This window comes from Glycine max, chromosome 17, assembly GCF_000004515.6.
Source record: "Glycine max cultivar Williams 82 chromosome 17, Glycine_max_v4.0, whole genome shotgun sequence".
In the NCBI taxonomy this organism is placed as follows: domain Eukaryota; kingdom Viridiplantae; phylum Streptophyta; class Magnoliopsida; order Fabales; family Fabaceae; genus Glycine; species Glycine max.
In genome coordinates, this window is record NC_038253.2 from 39,204,370 (window position 1) to 39,230,248 (window position 25,879).

Sequence of the window (25,879 nt, forward strand, 5' to 3'; positions counted from 1 at the left end):
TCAGTCAGACTATCACCCAAGTTTGGATCCAATTTTGCTAGAAAATTCACACACATGTTTCCTTCCCTTAATGTATGAACCAACTGAACCCTCAAGTTTTCCTTTAGAAAATCCTTGATACCTTCAACAATGAAAGCATAACGGTGGGAATCTTGACGCGGTTGTTTGATAATGGTGAAAGCATGAGTAGAATCTGACACACACAAAATGTCATCAAAATTCATATCCCAAGCAATCTTAAGCCCATTAAGAAAATGTGGACATGAACATCCGCGTTCAGAGTCACTTGGTTACCCTTGGTCATGATACAAGATACCCACTTCGAGGGAGAAGAGCTAGCCATCCTAGTCTCTGTGTTGTCATCAAAAGCCGACGTAATAGACTCGTACATAGCCAAAATTCTCGCCAAAGTCTGTTGATGTTCACAAGCAACCTGCTTGAAGACATTGTGGATTGACGATAACAAATATTTGTTTGAATAAGAAAATAGTAATTACACATGTTAGAATATATGATTTGATGAAGTTAAATTCCAACTAATGTTTTTTTCTTGATTTAGACTCCGTTTATTTTATTGTGCATGACAAGTATTTTTGAAAATTCTAAAATTAAAATTTCTTTTCTTAATTTTTTTTATCTTTATGTAAATTATTATTTAGATTTAGTTACTATAATTTTTCAATATGCATAGTCTAAAAATTATATTATTAATTATCAAATTATCACCCAACTCCTTTGAAAAATATATTTTTCAATATCCATAGTCTAAAAATTATGTTATTAATTATCAAATTATCACCCAAGTCCTATGAAAAAGATATTCTTACTCATCATTTTGTTCCTCGATCGTGCGATTTAATTTGGTACATTCATTACCTTTTGCATTTTGACTAATGGACTATTGGTTAATATTACGAGTGTTAATTCTCCATCATTTCATTGGTTATCGAGGGAAACGCGTTTGGTTTGTTTCCAATTCATTCCATAATATCGACCTTCTACCATCCACGTATATTAGGCAACCTGGCGAAATTAAATAATTATGTCCATAGTCTTCGGCTGACAATGAAGTGGTAAAAGGTCTCAATGGTTCTATATTTGTTTCGCGAAGTCTGCATGGAGTGAATTAATTTAATACGTATGTCCATAACTATACTTAATAATTATCTTAAAAAACTATACAATAATTACTTACTTAACACGTCCATAATTATACTTAGTTAGTGTTACAAAGACTGGAAATACATTATACGTATCATACCACCCTAAGCAATTATGTAACTATATTATAATTGTATTATGTGAGCCTTTGAATTAGAAGTCCTATATATTATATATGCACTCAACAGACAGGACCTTTTTTTATACAGAATATTAATTGTTTATGTCATTATGTGGTCTAATCCTTTGTTATGTTATTAGAGTTTACACTTAAGGTTATAAATTGTTTTTTTTAATCTTCCCATTCTTAGGGAGATAATGTATAAAATTGTTGTTATAAAATACGTATTCTCTACAATTATTAAAGTAAACACAAAGGTTAAAATATAGCATGTTAAATATAATAATAAACAAAACTGTAAGCTTGAAATATGAAATAAAATATTAATGAATTTCAATTACACTCCGTGTTCTTTGCTCATACGTGCGCCTCACCTTTAAGATAACATGTTTGTAATATTTTATCGAAACTCCCACCGTGTTTCACCTTTTTATTAGTATATTGTGTTTTAATCTGTTTAATGTATTATTAACTAATATGTGCTGTGAAAAGTTGTACGGATTATCGACCAATCTGAAGTTTCAGGCCAATTTCAAGTTTATCAGACTCCATAAATTTCTAACCCTAAAGCGAATTTTGATGTGATGTTCTGTTTAAAAAAATTAATAGTCATTTTTTTTAAAATAATAATATTTTATTAGAATGGTTATATTTTTATTACAAATGATCCTTTGAGTTTTTTTTTTTTGTTGAAAATCAATATGTTTTTAAGCAAAAATCAATATGTTATGAGACAGTGTATATAATTGAAATTAATAACTAATTAATTTTTAAGCGTGGCTGTGTGAGAGTATCGAAAATTAGGGGTCTTACAAAAATAAAAGTTATGCTATGTTTGTCATATTTTTTGGCATGCAGTGATTTGATGTACTTGGAGGATGCACAACAAAATTGTGTTGACACGGTAAAAAAAAAACATTGTGTTTTAGTTTTAGAGCTTCTTGGGTGATTAGAATACGCTAGGATATGAAAGATAACAACATTATAAATATAAGAGTATGAAATTTTAATCTTATTGCATGTTTAACGCACATCAAATAAAAAATTAAATAATAGGATAAAACCCCCTACATATATAAACATGTAAGAGACTTACTTCCTTAAGCCTCTAGTCTCTCTGTAATTTTCTCGGAAATTAAATGTTTTATTAATCCTAGAGAGTATTTTAGCTCTTCGTTAGATATTCAGAGTATTTAATGCCATCTTTTTCACCTGTAATTTGTTTGAGTTAGAATACTTAGCTTGAACGCACTTGCCTTTGCCTTTCGAAACGACATTTTCCCTTTCTTCTTTTATATATATATAAATACACTTTTCTTTTCTTTCAAGAGATTATGTATTATATATAAGGAATGGTTGGTCCATACTCATATAGCAAAACACTGATAATTAATTACTAATAAATATGAGTTTGGGCCATTGATATAGAATATAAGAAGTAAGAGACAATTAATTAATAAATCATGATGCTTATATCTTTAATTTTTGACATAGTTATACAAAAAGTATCTGTACAAATTATAACTAGTATAGTAGTATTCATTATGTTTATATATATTCGTGACCAAAATCAAGAGACTAAGTAATATAAGTATGTTAGAAAAGCAGTGATAGGGTCACGTGGCATGCGCTGCGTGGACGAGAGGCTATATAATATAAGTTAGTTCGGTTGGTAAGGTAGTTTAATAAGACATAACAAGCTGTCAATAGAGTTAAATGCTCTAATTCACAGTTCACATAATGATATCGTTTTAGCATTTGGGAGACGACGAACCCTAACATTGAAGAACAACGTAAACTAGAACTTGAGGCCACGGCATAATAGCTAGACAGAATTTGGAAAGGGAATAAAATCAGATTTTTAGGGTCTCCAATAATGATATATATATTCATGTCCTATATCTTGAGCTTCTAGATTTTATTCTCTGGCCTTTTCAACTCCTAAAAAGCTTTGGTGTTGGCTGATTTAGGGTTTCTTTAAGCCATTACCAAAGGTCGTGCAATGGCCGGTGCAATTTCCAAAGAGCAACGAAGACCTCACCCAACTTTGTTTGAAGACAAATGCTATAAGAAAATGTGGACATGAACATTTCTACATCCGACGCGTCGAACGAATGGGAGCGCAAGGTTCGGCGGAATCTATGGATATAGATGAACTGAGAGTTCTTAATGTGTTTAATTGCCTTTGTTCAGGTAACCTGTGGGATTAATCTTTGTACGATCCTTTCATCAATTTGATTAATTTTATGTACGATATCACAGCTAGGGTCTTAGTTTTTTCGTGGATATTATTATCCCCAGTCATGCACAATGCATATATATATATATATATATATATATATATATATATATATATATATATATATATATATATATATAATTTTTTGTTATTATCGTGATTGACACATAGTATTTACTGATTTTTTTTATGATTGATCTTTATGAAAAATTTGACTATCGTAAGATTTTATTTTTAATTTTTTTATTCATAAAATTCAAACACAAAATTTTATTTAATAAAATCAAATTTTGTACTACTTAAAACAAGTTCAATAACTTGTTGGTAATGTATATAGTATACTTTGTGGTAATGTAATGTGGGAACCATTAAGGCATTGACAAATTGTTTAATTTGATTTCTTTTGTGAACTATGTGATATATTTAACCTACAATAAATACTTACAGCGGGCAGGAATTCTTGATTCTATTTGAACACATATATCAATGCAAAAAAGTAGGTACACAGATGATGATTTTAGAGAATTAATATTAGTATATTATTGTAGCTTCATCTTATATTCAGTGGTAGAGATCGAAAGAGGGTTTCACTTACAGCTGGAGGAAAACGCAAAGATAATATTTTGGCCATACATTAACAACTTTGACTTTTGTAGGGTGTGGGGGTGCGAGATATATAGAAATTCACGGCAATGTCAATTCCGTATGGAGGTCTACTTCGTTGCTGTCAATGAGTTGGAAGATAATAAACTTCTTGTTCTTCATGGAGCAATGGGAATATCGATTTTCAATGTAAACAAAATAGTGCATGCAAAATGTTCTCTCTGACTATAATTTTTAATTAGTTTAACTATAATACACTTACGGTGTAAAGATTTAATTATATTATCATTAAGAATAAAATATGTTTCTTTTCTTCTAGAATTTCTAAAGTTCAGTTTTAGTTTCTGAAAAATTTGTTGTCTGTTTTTTCTTCTTTAATTTTGAAATGTGACTTTCTCATCTCTAAATTTAAAATGCACCACTTTTAATTTAGATAACCTTTATTAAAGAGATGAGAAATATATATATTTAAATAGCACTTAAGACAAAAAAATTCAACATTTTAAAAATGGAGGATGGAAAATGAACAATTTTTTTAAGGAATTATAACTGAATTTTGAAATTTTAAAAAGACCAAAAACATATTATACCCTATCATTAATCATATATTATCATGGATAATAAAATTATTCATCTTAATTAACACCTTGACCTTTTCTATCGTTTAGATAATTGCTATCACAAGGTCAGTTATTCTTGAGCTTGTTCTAGTGGCAGAACCATCCATTTTAATTAGAGTAATTAGATAAAAAAAAATAATATATTTTACAAAAAATAAAAAATAATATTTAATTAACACTTTTTTTTTTATCTTACGTTCTTCAGTATGTTTATAAGGTGTTTAATGACAAGATGCCACTGAAAGTAAAACATGATTCAAATCTTTTAAGTAAGGTGTTAAATTTAAATTTTGTGGATGAAAAATAGTTAATTAGTTGAAAAATAAAATCCCACTAAAAGTGATATTTAGTTAAATTTTTTGACAAAAATTAATTATCTATGAAATTAATGGAAAAAAAAACTAGACAAAAGAGAGGAAAGAGAGATGAAAATAAAATATAAAATTCTTCTATTATAAACTAATAAGATAAGATCATGTTGAAAATATAAAATACAATAAATAAATACTTTAACCAATCATGATAAGTGTTTACATGATGGAAAAAATGTTTTTACTCTTTCAAGCATGGATATATTATTATTCAACATCAAGAATGATATAAATTAAAAAGAAAACCTTATTTTTAAAGAGTGCCAATGAAAATATATTGAAAATTGATGTATTATTCAGTGCATGAATTTAATTGACGTAAAATTTTTCTAATTTAACCAATAATATTAAATTTGAGTCTTGGGTCTACATATACATTGAATACTAGCTCATAAAAAATATGATAAGAACTTTTTTAAAATAGAAAGAAAAATTCCAATTTAGTTGTAAAAGAATAAATTGAATATAAACTGAATAATTTACATAAATAACAACTTAAAGATAGAGAGGGTATGAGAAAAAATTAAAAAGATAAACAGATATTTTGGGAATAGAAGCACTTAAACACTCACGATTTCTTAAGTCTGACAGATTTCCCTTTTATTATAAATTTCATTTTTGTATTGACATGTAGAATATGACTCTATCTTTACTACTCATATTCTAGCAGAGTAGCATGTCAAGTAAGATTCCCTCTTGTATTAATGTTACCTACAAGAATTTTGACACTAAAGTAACCAAGAGTTAATTAGGAGGTTGAAAAGGGATTGAAGTCACATGTTCTCTAGTGGCATTTACAATTCATTCCTTATGATGACTCTGATAGAAAGAGCTAAAAATGATCTATTATCCATAGTGGAAAGATATCCTTATTTGTAGAAGGATACGGGGGGTGAGGCTTCCTTGAGATCTTAATTAGGATAGTTCTTCGCGCATTAGCTTGATTGGCTCCACATTAAGGCGGTTTAGGTCTATTGGATAGAGTTGGACTTGTGATAGGCTAGCTAGGTTCAAAATAGCCATAAGTTATTTTTAGCTTATTTCAATTAATTGTTCAGGATAACATATGAAAATAACTTACAACTTACATAAGAATAGTTTTATCCTATTTTTACTTTGATTATAAGAACAATTTACATATACATGAAAGTTTTATATTATGAGGGATTTAGGTAACTTGATTGAGTAATGTATATGAATTGTTGTAAATTTTATTTGTATCTAAGTTTAATTCCTACCAATAAATAATAGAATTAGCACTTATTCAATATAAGCAATTAATTAAACTATTTATCTAAATAGACCATAAAATTATAGTGAAACATATATATAACAACTTTATTCCCTTGAGAAAATATTTTTACTTTTAATTATAAAAATTCACATTATTTTTCTTTTTATTTTTTATTTTTATAAATTATATGGGAAATTAATAGTAAAAATATATAAAAAAATTGTAATTAAAAGTGAAAATATAAAATAAAATTTAAATAGTGTCTTTAAAACTAAACAGCTCCTAAGTTTAAGAATTTTTTCTTTTTATTTTTTTTCCACTGGGTCGAGTTATCAATATAATATAACTCGCATCCAGATCATACTCTCTGCCAAGTATGAGAATAATATTTTAAAACCTTTCATGCTTTTTCCCGAAGATGCTCTCTCACCTTTGCATCTCATCTCATGGGAGAGTATTTTACTAATTTACACCAAATTATTTGGATAAAAATCCAATTATTTCTTTTCTAATAATAAATTTATTTTAGGATAATATGATAATTTAATGTTTATATTTTTAAAACTCATTTACTTTTCTTCTCCACCAAATTTAATGTTTATATTTTTAAATTAAAATTAAAAAGTATTTAGAAAGAGGAGAGAAATGAATGAGGGAAAAAAATAAATGAGTTTTAAAAATATAAACATTAAATTATCATATTGTTCCAAAAAAAATTATTATCACAAAAAAATAATTAGATTTTAATTCAAATAATTTGGTGTAGGTTACTAAAATACTCTAACATGAGAGTATGTTAACAAACCTATATATATATATATATATATATATATATATATATATATATATATATATATTATTGGAAATTTTACATAAATAGGAGGCAATCTTTATTTTGTCTACATTGGATTTCAAGCCCTCATAAGTAATAACACAAATTGCTGTGCCGTTTTTGTCGTTAAACTTAGGAAGGTTAGTAACTTAATGGTTTATACTTTGTAAATGGTAAAGGAAAAATATTCTTTTAAAACATTCTTCAAATTATTGTTTAAAACTGATAACAGTATCTAATCATAATTTAGTCAAAATATTTTTTGTGGATGAAAATGAGTTTGCATATGAGGTGCACAAATTATCATCCTGCTTCCTAGAATACAACTTAACCATTATATGCGAATTGAAGTGTAGATTCGGAATGCCCTACAGCCTAGAGGACATGATCTGTGAGATATTACAGCATAATGTCTGGAACAAGATTAAAATAAATTGATATGTAAGGCATTATATAATAAATAAGATATGGGAACCATTGATTGGATTGTACATTAATCCTACAAGCTTATCCTGCTACTGCTGGACAAAACTTAGATACAATTTTTTATATTCAATTCGTATATAGCTATGTTTGATATCCGTTCATTCTAATTTATGTGCTCAGATAGAACAAAAGTAACATAGGGTTACTTCTCTGAATGTAGATTGAAAGTCCCTCCACCACATTCCCAAACATGCATTATATTATTCTTTAATATAAATTAAATTTTACCGTAGTTATTTGCACAAAAATATTTTGCATTAAATATCAGGTTAAGTTATTGAAGTGAACTCTAGTTCTAATTAGAGACCAACACCAAAAACACTTCAAAGGATTTGTATCTAAGTATATTTTTTATTCTGTACTGGCCAAGCTTGTAATTAGTTTATTGGAGTTATAAGTGAAAAATAACTGTTCCATCTGATAGTAGAGATTTAAGTTCAATTTAATTCTTTAACACTTATTAGTAATTTATTATATTGACTTGGACGATTGAGTGATTTTGTAGACATTATCTCTATTGTTAGGGAAACCAAACTATTACACGGAAAACTTGGGAAAATTTGAGCGTCAAGAGCTTAACTATTACAAGAAAGACACAATGACAGACTGACTTATCACACCTTGGCAAAAAGAGTATCTCAATCTTTTGCCAGCACAAGGTCCTATAAGGATCTTTCTTAAAAAAAAGTGTTTGTCCAATACACGATTAAATACTAAATATAAATATCTCTCTTAATAAAAATTCGAACACCATGTTATAAGAGATTAATCCCGTCTACTAAATTCAATTCCAATTGCTAATTGCATCTAAGTTTTGTTCATTAGTGTATACACTGCATACACAAGTTCAAGCACAATGGTGAGCTTGCTACACCTAGGAGACAAAGAGCGTTCTCCACGGTTGCTCTGTCGGTCCATAAAGTACTTTAAAGAATGTGAGATTCATCCCACGATGTGTGGCCGGCCGCCCTTGGACCTTCATTTTTTTTTTATTGCCTGACAGAATTTCTTTGCGTTTATTATATTGTAGACTCCCACGTTCGTTCTTCAATATCAACAACGCGCATGCTAAGCCCTCTCTATTGTTCTAACTTCTGACTACATCACTATCACCATTAATTAACACACTTATTAATCTTGGTTTGTCACCTCTCAATGATTAACACTTAGACCCCGTTGCCATTTCGAGCACAGTTTTAATTGAGTCCTTAAGGTGTCTAAAACCCATTGAAATATTAACATTAGAAAAATGCTTATCAGTATCCATTGGTTAAAAAATTATTTTAATTTTTTTTATTAAAATGTATAAAATTATATTATCTATAATTTTTTAAATATTATCCTATGATTTTTACAATAAATATTTTTTAAAATTCTTTAATAATGTTCTAAGGACACTGATTAATAATTTTTTTTTGAAAATTAACATTATTCTAAATTATCACGCATGAACTTGGTCCCATATGAGTTGTCCTTTGCCCTCAGTGGACTACTCCTGAGTTCAGTTACAGAGAACTAGGACCTATCCATGACACAATCATGACAATTTAAAAAATGGCATTTACAATTGAAGTCAATGCTTACACTAACACTTTTCTTGGGATTGAGTATAAATATGTCTATAGTTTTTGCTTATGCCAAGCAAAGCATTTAATTCGAGCTTCAATTCTCTTTGCAGTGGCATTAGACCACACAAGAATAACCAACCAACCCAACCCTTTTGGCCTTTTTTTTTTAAACACAAACAATAGAATGGAACCTGTAGGAGCCTTCCCTGATGGAGAATGGGATTGCTTTCGCCGAATTTTTGCGAGTGATGAGGAGCATGAGCATGATTTATTCACACCTCAATTTCCACTTCTGTTTGATGGTGATGATGGATTGAACATTGTGACACAACACACATTTTGTGCTGCTCCTGAAGCCGGTGAAAATGCGTGTATGTTTTATTCTTTAGATGCTGATCACAACTCAAATTCTTCTCAGTATATTTCACAAGAAAGTAGCTATAGTAATACTAGTAGCAACTGTAGTGGTGACGACACTGTCTTCATTGCCAATCCGGGTAACGCAAACTATTATTTTAGTTACCCTGATCATGTGCTAGCAAACAATAATGCATGTGTATATTCCATGGATGAGAAATTTTTTGCCTCTTTTGTCCCATCGATTTCTGACATTGTAACGGAAGAGAGTGCCAAGTTGTATAAAGATGTGGGGAGTGACAAATTGGAGAATTCTCAATGCAATCAAATGGAACCTATTGTTTTTCCCACCAAGCAGTTGCAGCTCAAAAGGAAGCTTGATGTGCCTGCTGAAGATAAAATCAACAAAGGATCTGAGAATCAAAAGAAAAAGGCTCGTGTTTCAAAAGATGTAAGTTTTGTCTCTAATTTCTCGAAGAGTAATGCATTATACTTTAATTTCTATGCACTTCAACCAACTAAAATCATCATTTTATGTGATTTTTTAAGGCAAATGCTAATTAGTGGACATTGATTAAAAAACTTAAAAGTAAAAAGAATTCTATTGAGATATTTAAAATTACGTTGTGCATAATTTTATTTGTGCTTATAAATTTTATAATAAATATTTTCTTTTTAATTTTTTAACCCGTGTATGTTAACAAGATTCATTTTTAAAGTAATTATTCTATAAAAAATCAACAAACTTAAGTGACGATTTATAATTAAATGAAAATATAAAAACTCTTCACTTAAACTAATTGCTTAGTACGCTAAATTAGTTTCTAAAATTGAAAGCACAAATCAGTTTTTATCCTTAAAATTCATAAACATATCATTTTAATCCTTGAAATTATCAAATGACATGTTTTTCTAATCCTTAATCTTACAATATGAAGTTTATTTTTAGTCCTTGGAATTGCAACAACAAAGATTAAAATTACACATTAACAATTAGTAATATCAAGATTGAAATGATATTAATATACTTTTAGGATCAAATTGATCAAGACTTAAAATTTGGGACTAAGTTATTCTACACCGAAGGTGGAAATTTGTAACAGTTTGTTGTGTTCCATGATCAGGGCCAAGGATGCATGAAAAACACATGGTCCAAGAAGAATCAGAAACATACCAGCAACGGGGAAGAGGCAGAAGAAACTAATACAGGATTAGATGGACAAAGCTGTAGTAGTAACATGTCAGAGGATGATAACACTTCTAAATCTGCTCTCAACTCAAATGGGAAAACAAGAGCAAGTAGGGGATCAGCAACAGATCCCCAAAGTCTGTATGCAAGGGTATGTAATTAATTAATTAATTAATCACATTCAAATACAAAATCAGTTTTTATTTTATTTTATTTTTGTCCTTATGTGATGTGCTTGCTTAGTACAGTTTGTGTGTGGTACTTAATATATATTACGTCTTGAATCTTGCAGAAAAGAAGAGAGAGAATAAACGAGAGACTAAGAATCCTACAGAATCTTGTCCCAAATGGAACCAAGGTAAATATAATGTAACTTTTGTTTTTAATATTGAAGTCAGTGGAAGCCAAATTCAATGGAGTTGTGTATTAATTTCATGGATGGTCGTGTAAATGTAGGTTGACATAAGCACAATGCTTGAAGAGGCAGTCAATTACGTGAAATTTTTGCAGCTCCAGATCAAGGTAATGATCATTGTTTTCTCTAATTTATTTTAGGATAACCTTGATACTTAAGCTCTTTCGCTTTCCAGTAAAATTTAAAATATTTCCACACATTTCAGTCTTTAACCAATTATGAGATTAATTTTTTATTTTGAGATTTAATCTCACTTAAAGTTTATCTCCTCCCAAATGATGTATTGTGCGATTTTCTCTAATTTAGAGACATTTGTTAATGTACGATCATATTATAACTCTTTTTTTTCTTTTCTGTGTAGCTTTTAAGCTCCGATGATCTATGGATGTATGCACCATTTGCTCACAATGGGCTTGACATTGGACTCAATCTCAACTCCCTGCCACTTTAAGAGGCTAGAGGACACGTTTACCGTTTTTAACAACAAACGGAAAACAACTACGTAGAAAAAATAAATATGTAAAATAAAATTCAGCAATATATGTATTCTAACTTGTTATTATTGACTAATGTGAATAATAGCAATTTCTTCACTTTTTCATTATTTATCACTGCACGTGGCGTCTCCTTCTGACTTTTGTGACAACTGACAATCATTAAATGATTAGGAAGCCACCTTGGTGCTCTAACTTAGGGACTGCCCATGTTCAAAGAACATCGTAGTAATGAGCTCAAATCTAAAGTGCACTGTGCACACGAGTTATAGTAATTGCGTCAGCTTATTCTAGACATTGGAAAAAGAAATTCATGAATATTTGTAATCAAAACCTGTTTTATGAAGTTCTTATCCAGATCCACGTGAAGCTGGAAGACCATTGCGAATAGTATCGGGCGTGTGTTGTCTTTCACAACAAAAAACAAGACGAAAATAATACATATCCCATGTTAAATAAGCTTTATATTTTGAGATTTGTTAACAACTTAACATAACCTATATATTTTTAAAAAGAGTATGCTAGTAAATTAAACCATTGATGTATTTTGAGAAAAAATGTAATTATAATTAGCTAACGTATTCTTATAAAAAAAAAGTTTGCTAACGTTTTTTTTTAAAAATTAATGGGTGCATCTTAACAAATTCTTTAAGCATTTGCTAGTGTAAGAAATGATATTTCAGTATTTTTTATTGATAACTTCAATTTTTTATACATTGTTTTTCCATTTACTTACAAACTTAAGAAAACCCATTTTTTTTATAAAGTTAGAGTGATGGTGAAGTGAAGGCAGAAACATCCCAATTAAATTGACACTCAACTATCAACCAACACAACAATAGTCCAAAACTCCAAATAAAAAACCCATTGTGCATTGTGCATTTCATTAAAACTCAGTATTTCTTAAAAATAATCATATGTTAAAGGTCAGTCGTTTGATTTGTCAATTAAAATTTAATTTAAATATTATAGTTTGTGAGTTTACACTAATAATATGTATATCATTTTCTTATACCAATAAAATTATTTATGGATATAGTATATTGTTTTATCGACATAAATTTAAATATTTATACCTACAACCTCTTTATTGGTCCATAAAGTTTATATAAACACTAGCAACACACTTTTTAGCGTATTTCTTTTAACAGACACTTTATGGTTGGCCAAGATTTATTGACAATTATAAAGTTATGAAATTAAATAGCAAAAAATATGTTTAAAAGAATGTATTAGAAGAGTGTTCCTGGGATTTTTCTATTTTTAATAATGATTCCACCATCAAATATGACTTTAGTATTTCAATTTTTAATTATTGGGTAGGATTTTCAATTATTCTCATACTCAATAGGTGAGTATAACTTAGTTGACAACACACAATAAATTTAGTGTGCCACAGTTGTTAAGCCCTAGCCTTGTTATTTCAAATACTTCATTCAATCTTATTTATAAGACCTAAATTAAAAGTGGTGTTTAGTTCTTTTTAAAATGCCCAATTCATAATATCACTTACATTAATTTTTTTAGACTAAAATACCTCTCATGAAAAGATAGGTTGTAATGACAATTAACAACTAGAAAAGTGAGAAATATGAATATTAATGAATAATGACAATGATAATTTTTAAAATAAATTTAAATTTAAGACACATTTATTATTTTTAAATTAATTATTTTTCTTAATTTTAATAAATTAAGTAATTGAGTCTTATAAATATGATTGAATTGAGTAATAAATTTTACTTGTGAAGATTCTAGCTATTTTTTTATTCAAGTCTAAACTGATCATTCGTACTATGCACTTAATTTTTATGTGACAAAATTAGAAGAGAATAAAAATGATGCCTTATGAAGAAGAAAGGCAGCTTGGTATAATAGGAATTGTCACAGCCCATAGTAGCATTTGGGCTAGGGTGACAATGACCTAATGTCACCCTCATATGTGCTTCAATAGAGGCCACCATTTCCGTTACCCATTATGGGAAGTGTGTAGTGTGTACCCATCGCTTCTCTAAAACCAACCCCGTTGGTGACCCCTTTCACCCAGTTGCAAGTTGCAATTGCTTATTGTCACTAAATAACAAAAATGAATTAATTTGTAACATATCTGTGCCCAGTAAATTCATGAGATCATCTCTTTTTGTATTCTTTTGGGTCCAAGTGATAAATAGAAGCAGCAGCATGGTTTACATATAATTTATATGTTTGAAATGGACACAGAGGTAGGTTTCCTCGTCTTTTTTCTAATTGAAAAAATATCACAATTTTCAACGTGTTTTGCCTTGTTAAAACTAAATTGTATCGTCCATTGTCAACCTGAAAGTCTCTACAAAGAGAATTAAACGTTTTTTTTTATTAACTATAGTTGATTAAATTGTTATTTTTATATTTCACCTAATCCGTATCGGTAATATATTATATGATTGGGTTTGGGCCGTTTGGCTGCGGTCTTTAAATTGACCAGAAACACACTAGGTAAGCAGTGACTTACGCTTTCTCAGGTATAATTTTTTTTTAACAATGAAAATGATATTAATAGATATATATATATATATATATATATATATATATATATATATTATTTATTTCAGAAAAAAATATCCTTTTCAGTTTTCAATTCATAGTATTTTTACTTTTTTTTGCTAGTGTGTATCACTATCAAACCTTGATATTGGGAGCGGTGGAAAATGGCCATTTCTTTTGTTTTTAACAATTAGCATTCTTACTGTTAATTATCTTTCTTGTTAATTAATATCCATTGCAATTACGTTCACAATGAGGTATTGTGATGGGGACTGGTTGTTGATAATCTGTGAAATAATTGTCACTACACGTCTTGTGCATTAGGATTGCTATTTTTTTATTATGCATTAAATTTTTAATGTGCTGTGCCATTATCATTGGATGTGTCAATACATTATATTTAGGCACGTGTATTGTACTCAGAAGTAAAAAGAAAAGTAAATGATGTTTGGACTAATTTATTATATAGATCCAAAAATGTTAAGTCTGAAAAATTATTTAGTTCTTTGCAATTTTGATGGATCATCATAATATTATGTTTGTTCACATTTGGTATATTATTTGTTGTATGATATTATTTTTTTAATACAGATTGAGTATTTTATATACATTTCAGAAAACAATAGGTTTCATCTTTTTTATACTTTATTTTAATTAAATCTATATATCATCAATTCCTTTGAATTTAAGGATATATTATGCCCATAAAAAGGATAGATTATTATTTAAAATTTTTATTTGATCGAAATGTATATTTAGATGCAGAATAAAATTGCATCCTAATATGTCATACACCCCTAGAAATTAATTCTTGAACGCCAAAAAGTGAACTATAATCATATAGCTAGAGTTCTATTGTTTTAGACTTTAAGTTCTAAATATCTTATATAGTGGTGTGTGTACACAGGTCTCATAATTAAAATACTTTATAAAATTTAAATAAATGAAAAATATAATCTCAAAGTTGTTGTAATAAATTAAAGAGAGGCATGCATGATGCATGTAATACAAACATTGGCTTATACCTGTCTCTCATTGTAAGGGTTCAAGAATATTCAACAGTTAAAGGTATTTAAATTAACAAAGTTTACTTCATGGTTGCTCTCAAGTATGCATTTGTAAAACCCTAGAACTAGAAGGAAGCCATAACCAAAAGCTCTAGATATGTGTTATGAAGCTAATTAATAAGGCTACAACTACTGTAAATTACAAAGGTATATACTACGAAGAAAATAAAATTGCTAGCTATTAGAATACTACTTTCATTCCTGTATATAAGAAATAAATGAAAACACTCCCCTCTAAAATTCTGAGTTTGGTGTTATAGTCTCTAAGTGTAGAAATCTTCTGAGGATCAAGGCTAATATAAGTGTAGGCTTTGTAAGGAAACGGGCAAATTCGGTGCTCATAGATTGACTAGGGCAACTGAATTTTAAGTTGGTCCCTGCTGTTTTAACAATATGCCTTCTTGTTTTGTTGAACAGATCTTGGCAAAAATAATAAAAGTTTGTTATTCTAAAAAATAAAAGAAACATATTATTACTTTTAAATATATTAATTATTAATTTTCTTCTATATACTATTATTTATTATAAAGACTCAAGTACTAATGAGATAAGTCGTATTTATTGGTGAAAAATTATTTCTTAAAAAATAAGTAGTGTTATTAAATATAATATTTAAATCATTTAATTTAATGGATACTTTTGAAAAAAAATATGATATTGTTAATTAAATTATTAAATATTATTTTTATTGGTCTTAGATGAATTATGTATATAAAAACAAAGGTAGTAATTCATTTCTTTCATTAATGCTTAGCAACTTATTCACTAATCAATTAAGTTGTTAATTGGGGCTTGGAGTTTAGATACAAGCCTAAAACAAAGGTAAAATTTTAATTTATATATTTATTCATAATATACACATTAAATTTCTACGCGTGAAAGAAAATACGGTGGATAGAGAATTTGTTAAGTATATGAAGTCTATAAGGATTTTTTTAAAATATAATTAAAATTATATTGAAATATCATTTTATAAAGTAAAAGAAGTATTCAATAGCAATCATAATTTTCGTTCATTTATTAAAAGAATTCAATTAACATGTCAAAATAAATAAAATAGTTTTTATTTAAACTATGTATGTAAAATTGAAAAATAAATCTAAATATAATTAGCAATATATAATTGTTAAATTTTATATGACACGGTTTTTATTATACTTTATGAGATCATAAAGATACGATTAACATTTTTAAACAAATATATCTTCAAAATACTAAGTATAAAATTCCCTCCAAAAAAATAAATGAATTTAAATATACACTAATTATTTTTATCCAATAAAAATTTCATAATCATTTTTTTACTGATAAAAATTTCATAATCATTAAAGTACGAAACATTGTACAACTATAATTGCAGCTCCTTTTTTTTTGTCTATTGTTTAATGTTATAACAGATAGACAAAGAAAAGTAATTATTTTTTTTATAATTATTTATATATAATTTCTAACATATAATATATCTTGTTTATTTTTTTTGGCATTTCATATATTACTATTTTTCCATTTTTAATGGTATAGTTTAAAAATAATATAGTTAATGGTATTTAAAAATTTTAAAATACTTTTTAACAACTTAACTATTCTACTTTTATTAAAGGACTTGTAGCCTTAGGTTATGTTTTACAAAATATTTCAGCTAACTTCTTATTTTTTTTATTATATAAAAAATTTATTTGAATGTTTGGAAAATAAGTTTTTTTGGTATTTTCGTAAAAGTTTTAATTTCTAATTTTTTTATGTTTTTTTCTTAATATATTTATTAATTTTTTTACTTATTTTTTAAAATAAATCATAATTTTATTATTTTTTAACTCTTTAAGTGTCAGTTTGATTAAATACTTGTAATTTAATAAATTAATTTTTTTAGTTAGTTTTATCAAATATAGCGTTAATTATATCTTACATCTTTCTTATTTATATTATTTTTCCACATTGCATATATTATGATTTTATTTTTTTAATGTTATAGTTTAAAAATTATATATAATTATAATAATAACTATAAGCATAGCATTAATGTTCACCATAAATTTCATATATATGCCGTCATTGATTGTTGGCACTCGTGGAAGGTAGAAAGAGCCCGTGTAAATGAACATTACTAGACGCTTCTCGTAGCTTTCTAAAATGATATGGTTTCTAGTTTCTACTTTCTGGATACTATATTCTAAAACATGGAATTTTCCAGCAAAGAAATTGGCCGGTACTTGTTGTGCTTGTGCCCTGCCTTTTCCCGTCTGATCATAAAGGAAAATTAGAATGAGTAGACGCATAAAGTCATCAGATCATAAAGATGTGATTTTATATTTTTAATTATTTTTTAACTCATGATAGCTAATTCTATTTTTTCTTGCTTTTTATATATTTATTCATGGTAAAGAAATAAATTTTCTACAAGTGAAAATTTTTCATATAATTAACCTTAATTTGAAAACCCAAAATTAAATATTAGAGTTATAGTAAATTTGGATAAATTTGTTAATAAATATTTATTAAAGAAATAAATAAAGTAAATTAAGAAATTAAATTTGTTCAGGTATATGTTTTCTATAGGTTTGAAACGACTTAGCCGAAACATTGAAGTATGTAATTTGTTTTTGATTTGGTCAATTTCAGGATTTTACTCCCCGGATCTTCGTGTCCTATATAGTACACTTCTGATATTCCCGGAGGCAATTTCAGGTTTGGTTGATATCTCGAAATTCTTGAAGAAACATCCTAGGCGGTTATAATGACAAAAATGAATCACAAAAATGAATCACAATTTTCTTACAAGTTAAAATTAATTTTATTTTAAATTTACATAAACTGTTTTATTTAACTTTTTCATAAATTGAAGTTTCATTTACTTTGTCGATTATTTTTACTTTCCTTATCCTTATAATTAAGAAAACCAAACAGTCCCCCTCCATGTCTTTCCAAATATAGCAACACATTTGAAAAATATTGATGATACCATCAACTATTCTCTAAATCTCTTTACAAAATCTTCCCAATCGATCCAAAGAAACCAAGAACAAAGGCTCTGAATCAAACTAGTTAATTCCCTCATCCATTGTCGTTTGCCAATTGCCACTGTCATCAACATTCACATTCTATCATGATGGGTTTGAAATCCCTCTTCAACAGCAAAAAAAAGGATGTGATCCCCTCAGCCACACTCTCCCAATCCAAGTCTTTGTCAGTGTGCTTACATGCATGTCTTGCGCTTGAGATTAAACAAGTCTTCAACAAGTTTGACATGAACTACGACGACAAGATCTCAACATTGGAGCTCAGAATGTGTTATAATCTCGACGTCCACGAGGTTCAGATGGACACTTATAGACCCATCATACTCCACATGGTTCATGATGCCTCCACTCTTGAACTGTGAAGTCGCTTCCATGTCTCCAATTTCGTGTGTGTGTTTCGCTTGGTGGATTGAGAAAAAAATGAAAAGGGAATAATGTATTAGTATAAACTAGGAGTGTATATAGCAACTACCTTAAATGAAAGTGGTCATTAAAAAATCGGTCGCTAAATCAGTGTTTATTATATTGGTTTTTAGATCAGTATCTATATCAGTCTCCAAAATTAGTTACTTACAGAATCTGTTAATTTGGTCTCTAATTGATCTAGTGACTGGGATTTTTTATTTCACCTACTGAATTTTTGGTCTCTATAGAGGATTTTTCTTGTAGTGTGCGTTTGATCTGCAAGTTAAATGAACTCTTTGTAGATCCATACTCATAATTTTGAAACTTTGTTAACTTTAATCAATTTCAATGTGAATTTGAATTTTAAATTTTGTTATCGTGTATTAAATTAAGATATAAAATTATTACACTTTAATTTAAAAATTCGATTTTATAATTTCTTCTTTCATTTTGATAGTATAGGATACTAACATCGACCAACTTAAGTAAATTATTTGAGTTATTAAAATGCGTAACTGATATTAATAATTTTTTTTAATTTTATTTTATGTAAATGCAATGATAGATCTAAGACCTTAAGTTAGATAGACAATTTATTTTAAAGAAATAAAAATGAATCATTATTATTATTATGAAAGTGGTAAAATTTTTGGAAAGGGGTTAAAATATATAAAATTAGGACGATTTAGAGGGACAAATTTATGATTCTACATATTTATGTTTTTTTAAAAATGAGAGGATACACTTGCACTAAATGCACCCTGTAATTTTAAAGTTTAATACTAGTTAGATTTTTTATTTTTGAAAATTGGAAGGTCTTTGTTCCGAGGAAGGAAAAGGTTAAAAAGTAAAAAAATAAATGCAAAATAAACAATCTTCAAATTCTTCGAATTAGTAACCAGTCATGCAAAACATTTTAATTTTTTAAAATGTACAATTTGTTTTTTTTTTTTCTTTTACCTTATATTCCCACACACAATTACGCGAATCCTGCTGCATTAGTAAACAGCTATAACGCGCTCCACTTTCATGAATGCCTAAAGTATAATTAAAATTAGTGGTAATATATAGCCCACACTACAACTCTACTCCACTAGTTTTTGCTGGCACAGATTCTACCCCACAATAAGAAAACTCTCCCATGTGATCTGGATGGTTCGTTCCTCCTTTTCCAATCACTCCCTTCCCTATCTTGGAACAACCCAAAGCATAGCCTCATGGCGGTGCCATTCTTTTTTAATGCGTGATGTAATTGGCAGCAAGCACCCCACATTTAACCTTTTTATGTTTTCTTTTACATTATATAGAAAACTATACAAATAAATGTACTCTCTTGAGTTCTTAGCTTATCTATATAGTTCGAATATATCTTAACCTCAATCGTCCTTGGGTTTGACATCGAAAGATTGTGTTACCATCTAGAATTTGGGTAAAAGAAAGACATCTATTCGAAAAGGCTCTCAAAATTTGGACATCAAACTAGAGCCTCCGGAAAAACATCTAGAATTGTAAGAACATGAGAATTGAGAATCCATATATCTCTTCACGTATAAAGCTTACATTAATCTCTTGTTAGTTCTAACAATCACTAGGGTCGGTCTATTAATAAGGTTTGTGTTCTAAAATAAATTTCTTATCCAGGACACGAGAATCAATAATCCCTGTCTTCTAGGTCTAGAGTAAGTTATATAATAATATTGTATAGTAAGTTATATAATAATATTGTATTTGGATCATATAGTTTGACTTTAGGTAGGTGAATTCAATAAGAATTGATTGATATTAAGCCGCTTAACTTCAAACTCTATGACACGAAGAAATTAAACATATATAGACCTCATCTCAAAGAGGATCCGAGAATATCGAAGGATTGAAGGTAAAATAGTATATGCATAAGGTGATATATTCAAATAAGAAAAAAATATGTTTTAGAATTTGAAATAGGATACTTATTCAAAGGAGGAAGAAGGAACAATCCATGATGATAAATTTCCAAGTTGCAAGACAATGTAGAGGGTTTTAAAAGGTCGGCACCCAAAAGATGTTGAAAAGGAAAAGTCATTGGGTTGAGTATCCCTGACGTTGCCCGGCTGCTGTAGACGAACTCTTGTAATTTGGACCGCGTTCATTCACTCCACATACACACACATAAGAGAGAGAAAGAACTTAACCTTTCTTTCTCTCTTTTGTACTTTATTGTGGATTTTGACTACCATCTTTGAATTTGGAACCAGTCTCCTTCCAGACACACTTCACTCGGTGTTCGTTGGTTCTCAGTCCCTTCTCCACTCTCCCCTCACAAAATAAAAATAACACTACTCAGTCCCACAGTGACACTTCTTTGACCGACCTAATCTTAATGTCAGTCTTGGCCACCGAGAAATTCATTCCCCCCACAATATGTACCCAAAAACGTGCTCCACTCTACTCCACCTGTATTCTATCTGTTTATTTAAAAAGTAAATATTTTATTTTTATGTTAGCTTGCACACCGCGCTTACTTGCTCACCACTTGTCACGCAACTTCCCTCATTTCCTCACGTCTTTATAAACCCTCCTCTCCCCACTCTCACTCCAAACTCAATCAACTCGATCAACTCAACACAAACCAAAACTCAAGCTAAAATTCTCACTCTCTCTCTCATCTCGAGATCATAGTATCATATTCAATATCATTTCATACCAAACACATGGCTTTGGAAGCTCTCAACTCACCAACAACAACCGCTCCATCTTTTCCCTTTGACGACCCAACTATTCCATGGGCGAAACGAAAACGTTCAAAGCGTTCTCGCGACCATCCTTCTGAAGAAGAGTACCTCGCCCTCTGCCTCATCATGCTCGCTCGCGGCGGCACCACCACCGTCAACAACCGCCACGTCAGCCCTCCGCCGCCACAGCCACAGCCACAGCCGACACCAGATCCTTCCACCAAGCTCAGTTACAAATGCTCCGTTTGCGACAAGAGCTTCCCCTCTTACCAAGCGCTCGGTGGACACAAGGCCAGTCACCGGAAACTCGCCGGCGCCGCCGAAGACCAACCCCCCAGCACCACCACTTCCTCCGCCGCCGCCACCAGCTCCGCCTCCGGAGGTAAGGCCCATGAGTGCTCCATTTGCCACAAATCCTTCCCCACCGGACAGGCCCTTGGCGGACACAAACGTTGTCACTACGAAGGTAACGGTAACGGAAATAACAACAACAGTAACAGCGTTGTCACCGTCGCCTCGGAAGGCGTGGGCTCCACCCACACTGTCAGTCACGGCCACCACCGCGACTTCGATCTCAACATCCCGGCCTTTCCGGATTTTTCGACCAAGGTCGGAGAAGACGAGGTTGAGAGCCCTCACCCTGTCATGAAGAAGCCTCGCCTCTTCGTCATTCCCAAGATCGAAATCCCCCAATTTCAATGAACTCGTTGAATTTTTAGTTTATTTTTCGACTATATATTTTGGAGAATTTTGAGAGTTACTATAATTTGATTTTGTACATAGTACTTGGAAGTTTTGTTGGACCGTACCGGACCCAGTTCTCTGGTTGAGGTTGTACTTTCACAACAGTGGCAGATTTGCAATTCAATTCAATTTATTTGTTTATTTTAATTAGTAATTTTATTTGTGAAAATTGAAATTATTTGATCTGGTTTGGTTTTGCGTTATGAGTGATGATGCTCGTGAAATTTTTGACATGATGAAACGGCAGAGTCGCGTGGAGAGTGCGGCAACTCGTGGTGGCAGTGCCTGTTTTTCTGTTTTAGTATTTCGGTTGAAACAAACCACTTGCGCATCTTTCTGACTCTGTGTCACTGAAAAGTGAAACTCAGCATCATCTTCATCCCCCTTTTTTTAAGAGTTCACGTTTACGGTGCTTTATTCTATCTGCACTAATTTCATGGCGGTTCTTTTCAGCTTTTCCTTTCACCACCTATCAATATCTACGTTTCACTTGAACACTTTAGTTCAACTTGAGTCTTTAGGTACAAGGTTTTAAACTTACTTTCACCTTACTTTTAGGTACAAGGTTCTAACTTAAATTCAAGGAGATACTTACAAGTATTTCTTTTCGCAGCCTAATTCTTAACGGAAGCATTAAAGCGCTTATTCTACTAACGTGAGAATTGAGAACAGAGTAAAAGTTCACGTTTTTACTGTTGGAACACTGCGCACTAACAACTTATTACTTATGGATGGTATGATATAGTCCTTTTTTTCTGTTGCCCATAGCAATGAATACCACTTCACTTTTGTATTTTTTTTATTAACAAATTAATTTGATAATTTAATTAAAAATCTTAATTGGAGAGATTCAAATCCTTATAATTAAAAATCTTTTTTTTTTCAGAATCAATCTTTATATCTCCTGTTTTACTTTGTATTTAAATGTGTTTTAGTGTTCAACAACAATAAAATATATTTAATTTTTATATTTATACTCTAAATTTTTAATTAATACTAATGTTAGGTGTTGATATCGACTTTCAATATCTAATTTGAAGTTCTGCTAGTGATCATGAACCACTTGCAGAATTAAACTTCGTTAGTGACTTATAGCCTGTTTGGTTTTATAACTAATTGATGTGAAAATCACGTCAATTTCACGTTTAAGGCCAAACGAGTATTTATAGCTTTGAATTTTCACATGGAAATATGCACGGAAACGCGGAATCAAACACGGGCATGGTGCCTATATATATTTCCTGTAACTGAAATTGTATTGCGCTTCACGCATGTAAGTATATGTCTCATCCCTTTTTTTTTTTACTCCTAAACAAGAATCTGTTTCATTAAAAAACAAAAGGTGTTTTTTTTTTACCTGCAGATAAATAAAAGTTAAATTTGATATTCTATGAAATTGCTGTCAATGATTAAAAATAGGATAAACTACATTGACCTCTTCCAGGTCTAATCCATTGACATTAGGCATTTTTCTTATTTAAAAAATTATTATTCCTCCTTCCCTCCTTAAAAAAAAAAAAAAAGACTTTTGAGATTTAATTGTGATTACATTTATCTCTTCTAAAAAATAGTTAAAATTACTCCGTTAAAGAAAGTGAGTATATATATTGAGTATAATCAGAATAAGTTTCAGAAAAAGAATCACTGTAATTTTCCATTAAAAATATAGTAAAATTGAGATTTGGAAAGGAAGGAGGTAGACGACACTGAGTGGAGTACTAGCCAGTGCAGAGGGGATGAGGATGTTTCGTGTATAAACTATGAAGTATGGTTCAGATAAGAACGAGGTTTAGCATTTTACACATTGCAATCAAACGGTGTTGATGTGAACAACACGTGCCATTACTTATCTTCGAATTACTTAAACTTTTTATTTTTACATATTTTATTGTATGCACTATGCAATACTAATAAACATGAATGTTGACCCTGTTAATTTTCTCGCATTTCCAATGCCTCCGAGTATTGTTCTTGTGCCGCGTCATTCATTGAATGCAAAAAATGGTCTTAAGAATACTAGACGCCAACGTGTCTTTAACAATAGTATATGGTTTGATTCGTTTCACATGTGTGCGTATTAGGTAAGGAATGGAACTGAAATTTCGTTTTACATGTGGGTGAATAATGATGTAGAAGAAAAAAATATGAATTCCTTTGCATGCCGTGTTACTTTGTACGTTTCAATTACTTACTCCAGATTAACTGCTACGGTATTCAATCTTTATCTCTCCATTGTGAAATTTACTTAGTTGCAGTCACATGCATTAAAATAAGAAGTACCAAGAGAAACCGTCTCTTATTATTGTTAGCAAATTGATCGGGTACCCAATTTTAGGCCAAACTCACTTTGCGTGTTATAGGGCAAAGTAAAACGAGGACGACCCTTTAGTGTTCATACTAGGATGTTTTTTCACATGATACAATCAGTGATGGTGATCACTAAATTGTGCTGAACGCGTGGACCTTCATGCACCTTCTCAGATGCACACATTTTCTAATTTTAGTTTACACGTTAATAACTTTCCACTTCTTCATGTAAGATTAGGAATAAATCACATGATAGCATAACCTCCTTTTTATTTTATTAACAATTCAGGATTCGGTTATTTGAGGAATAATCACTTATAGATCCAGAGAAGATATTTAAGAAAAAGTTAAAAGTGAACAAAATGTGCATATAATTGTTGCAGATAAGGACACTCGACTTAAACTAGGCTGTGAATACTATTTAAGAGGCTAACCCAAAAGTCTTGTATTGTTAAGAAAGTTTCTTATAGAGCTCGAGCACAACATGACCATAAAAAATAATGATTGTAGCTAATCTCTGAACCGTTCCCAATGGCTTTCTAGACAATAGTAAGTTAATGTTGAAATATAAGTGTGAAAATGAAATTCCATGTTGAATAAAAATACATAAGTTGAGCAATACTTTCAGAGTTAGAACGTCTCAACCTTTAGTTAGAAGGGACAATTTATTTAAAAAATAATAATTAATAATTATTATCATAAAAATGACTAAAAAATTAGGTACAGTAGATTCAAAGTACAAAATTAGAGAAGATAAAATGCACACATTTTAGATATTTATATAACTTTTTTAAAAGTGAGAACAACTCAGTAACCTATTGTCTTAACTGAAAACATATAATTCTACGTAAACAAAGATGTAATTTTCCTAAACTCTCACTAATTAAAAAAAATACTATAAATACACATAGAAAAAATGTAGTAATCTTTATTGAAATATTCAAATTAAATAACATTTCACCCTTACCATTTATAAGTCACATTAATTTGAATTATGCAAGCAACTATCTTAATTTTATTCACACGAGACTCAAAGTGAATATGCAAATTAAAAGGATTTAAATTATCTATTAATTATTTCTCTTACTTTATTTGGTGAAAATATTAACAGAAAATATAAAATTTTTAAAATAAATTTAATATCTTCACAATGTAGTAAATGATTCAAGATTCGAATTTTAATTAATCGATTTTTCAGTGTGAAATAAATTATGTTAATAAAAAATACTCATATTATGTAAGTTTATAGTTTCCGAAGAGAATTAATCACCACTTTCAATAGGAGTTAGTTCAATTTGTATCAATATCATATGTTGAATAGAAAAATTAATTGATAAAAAATACGATTGATAAGAAAAAGCAAGTAAATTTGTAAAAGCAACAATATAATAAAATGGAAAGAGAAATATTCTCAT

At 29.6% G+C, this 25,879-nt stretch overlaps 2 protein-coding genes and 1 long non-coding RNA gene across 3 annotated transcripts; all 3 read left to right on the forward strand.

Annotated features, from left to right (window-relative positions):
* Nucleotides 1-2,874: 2,874 nt before the first annotated feature.
* Nucleotides 2,875-4,445, forward strand: LOC121173891 (uncharacterized). Its single transcript, XR_005889435.1, has 2 exons — nt 2,875-3,475; nt 4,178-4,445. It is a non-coding gene; the product is annotated as an uncharacterized lncRNA (long non-coding RNA).
* Nucleotides 4,446-9,312: 4,867 nt separating this feature from the next.
* Nucleotides 9,313-11,800, forward strand: LOC100780907 (transcription factor RSL2). Its single transcript, XM_041011503.1, has 5 exons — nt 9,313-10,043; nt 10,717-10,932; nt 11,074-11,139; nt 11,238-11,303; nt 11,558-11,800. The coding sequence occupies exons 1-5, from the start codon at nt 9,420-9,422 to the stop codon at nt 11,645-11,647; spliced, it is 1,062 nt and encodes a 353-aa protein (XP_040867437.1). The 5' UTR covers nt 9,313-9,419; the 3' UTR covers nt 11,648-11,800.
* A 9,388-nt stretch (nt 11,801-21,188) lies between these two features.
* Nucleotides 21,189-22,335, forward strand: SCOF-1 (scof-1 protein). The gene has a single exon (NM_001248684.2). The coding sequence runs from the start codon at nt 21,393-21,395 to the stop codon at nt 22,113-22,115; it is 723 nt and encodes a 240-aa protein (NP_001235613.2). The 5' UTR covers nt 21,189-21,392; the 3' UTR covers nt 22,116-22,335.
* The last annotated feature ends 3,544 nt before the right edge of the window (nt 22,336-25,879 follow it).

Coding starts and splice junctions, on each gene's coding strand:
- LOC100780907 (XM_041011503.1), top strand. CDS start 9,420: ATGGAACCTGTAGGAGCCTTCCCTGATGGAGAATGGGATTGCTTTCGC. Junction 10,044..10,716: donor AGGCTCGTGTTTCAAAAGAT/GTAAGTTTTGTC, acceptor TTCCATGATCAG/GGCCAAGGATGCATGAAAAA. Junction 10,933..11,073: donor CCCAAAGTCTGTATGCAAGG/GTATGTAATTAA, acceptor TGAATCTTGCAG/AAAAGAAGAGAGAGAATAAA.
- SCOF-1 (NM_001248684.2), top strand. CDS start 21,393: ATGGCTTTGGAAGCTCTCAACTCACCAACAACAACCGCTCCATCTTTT.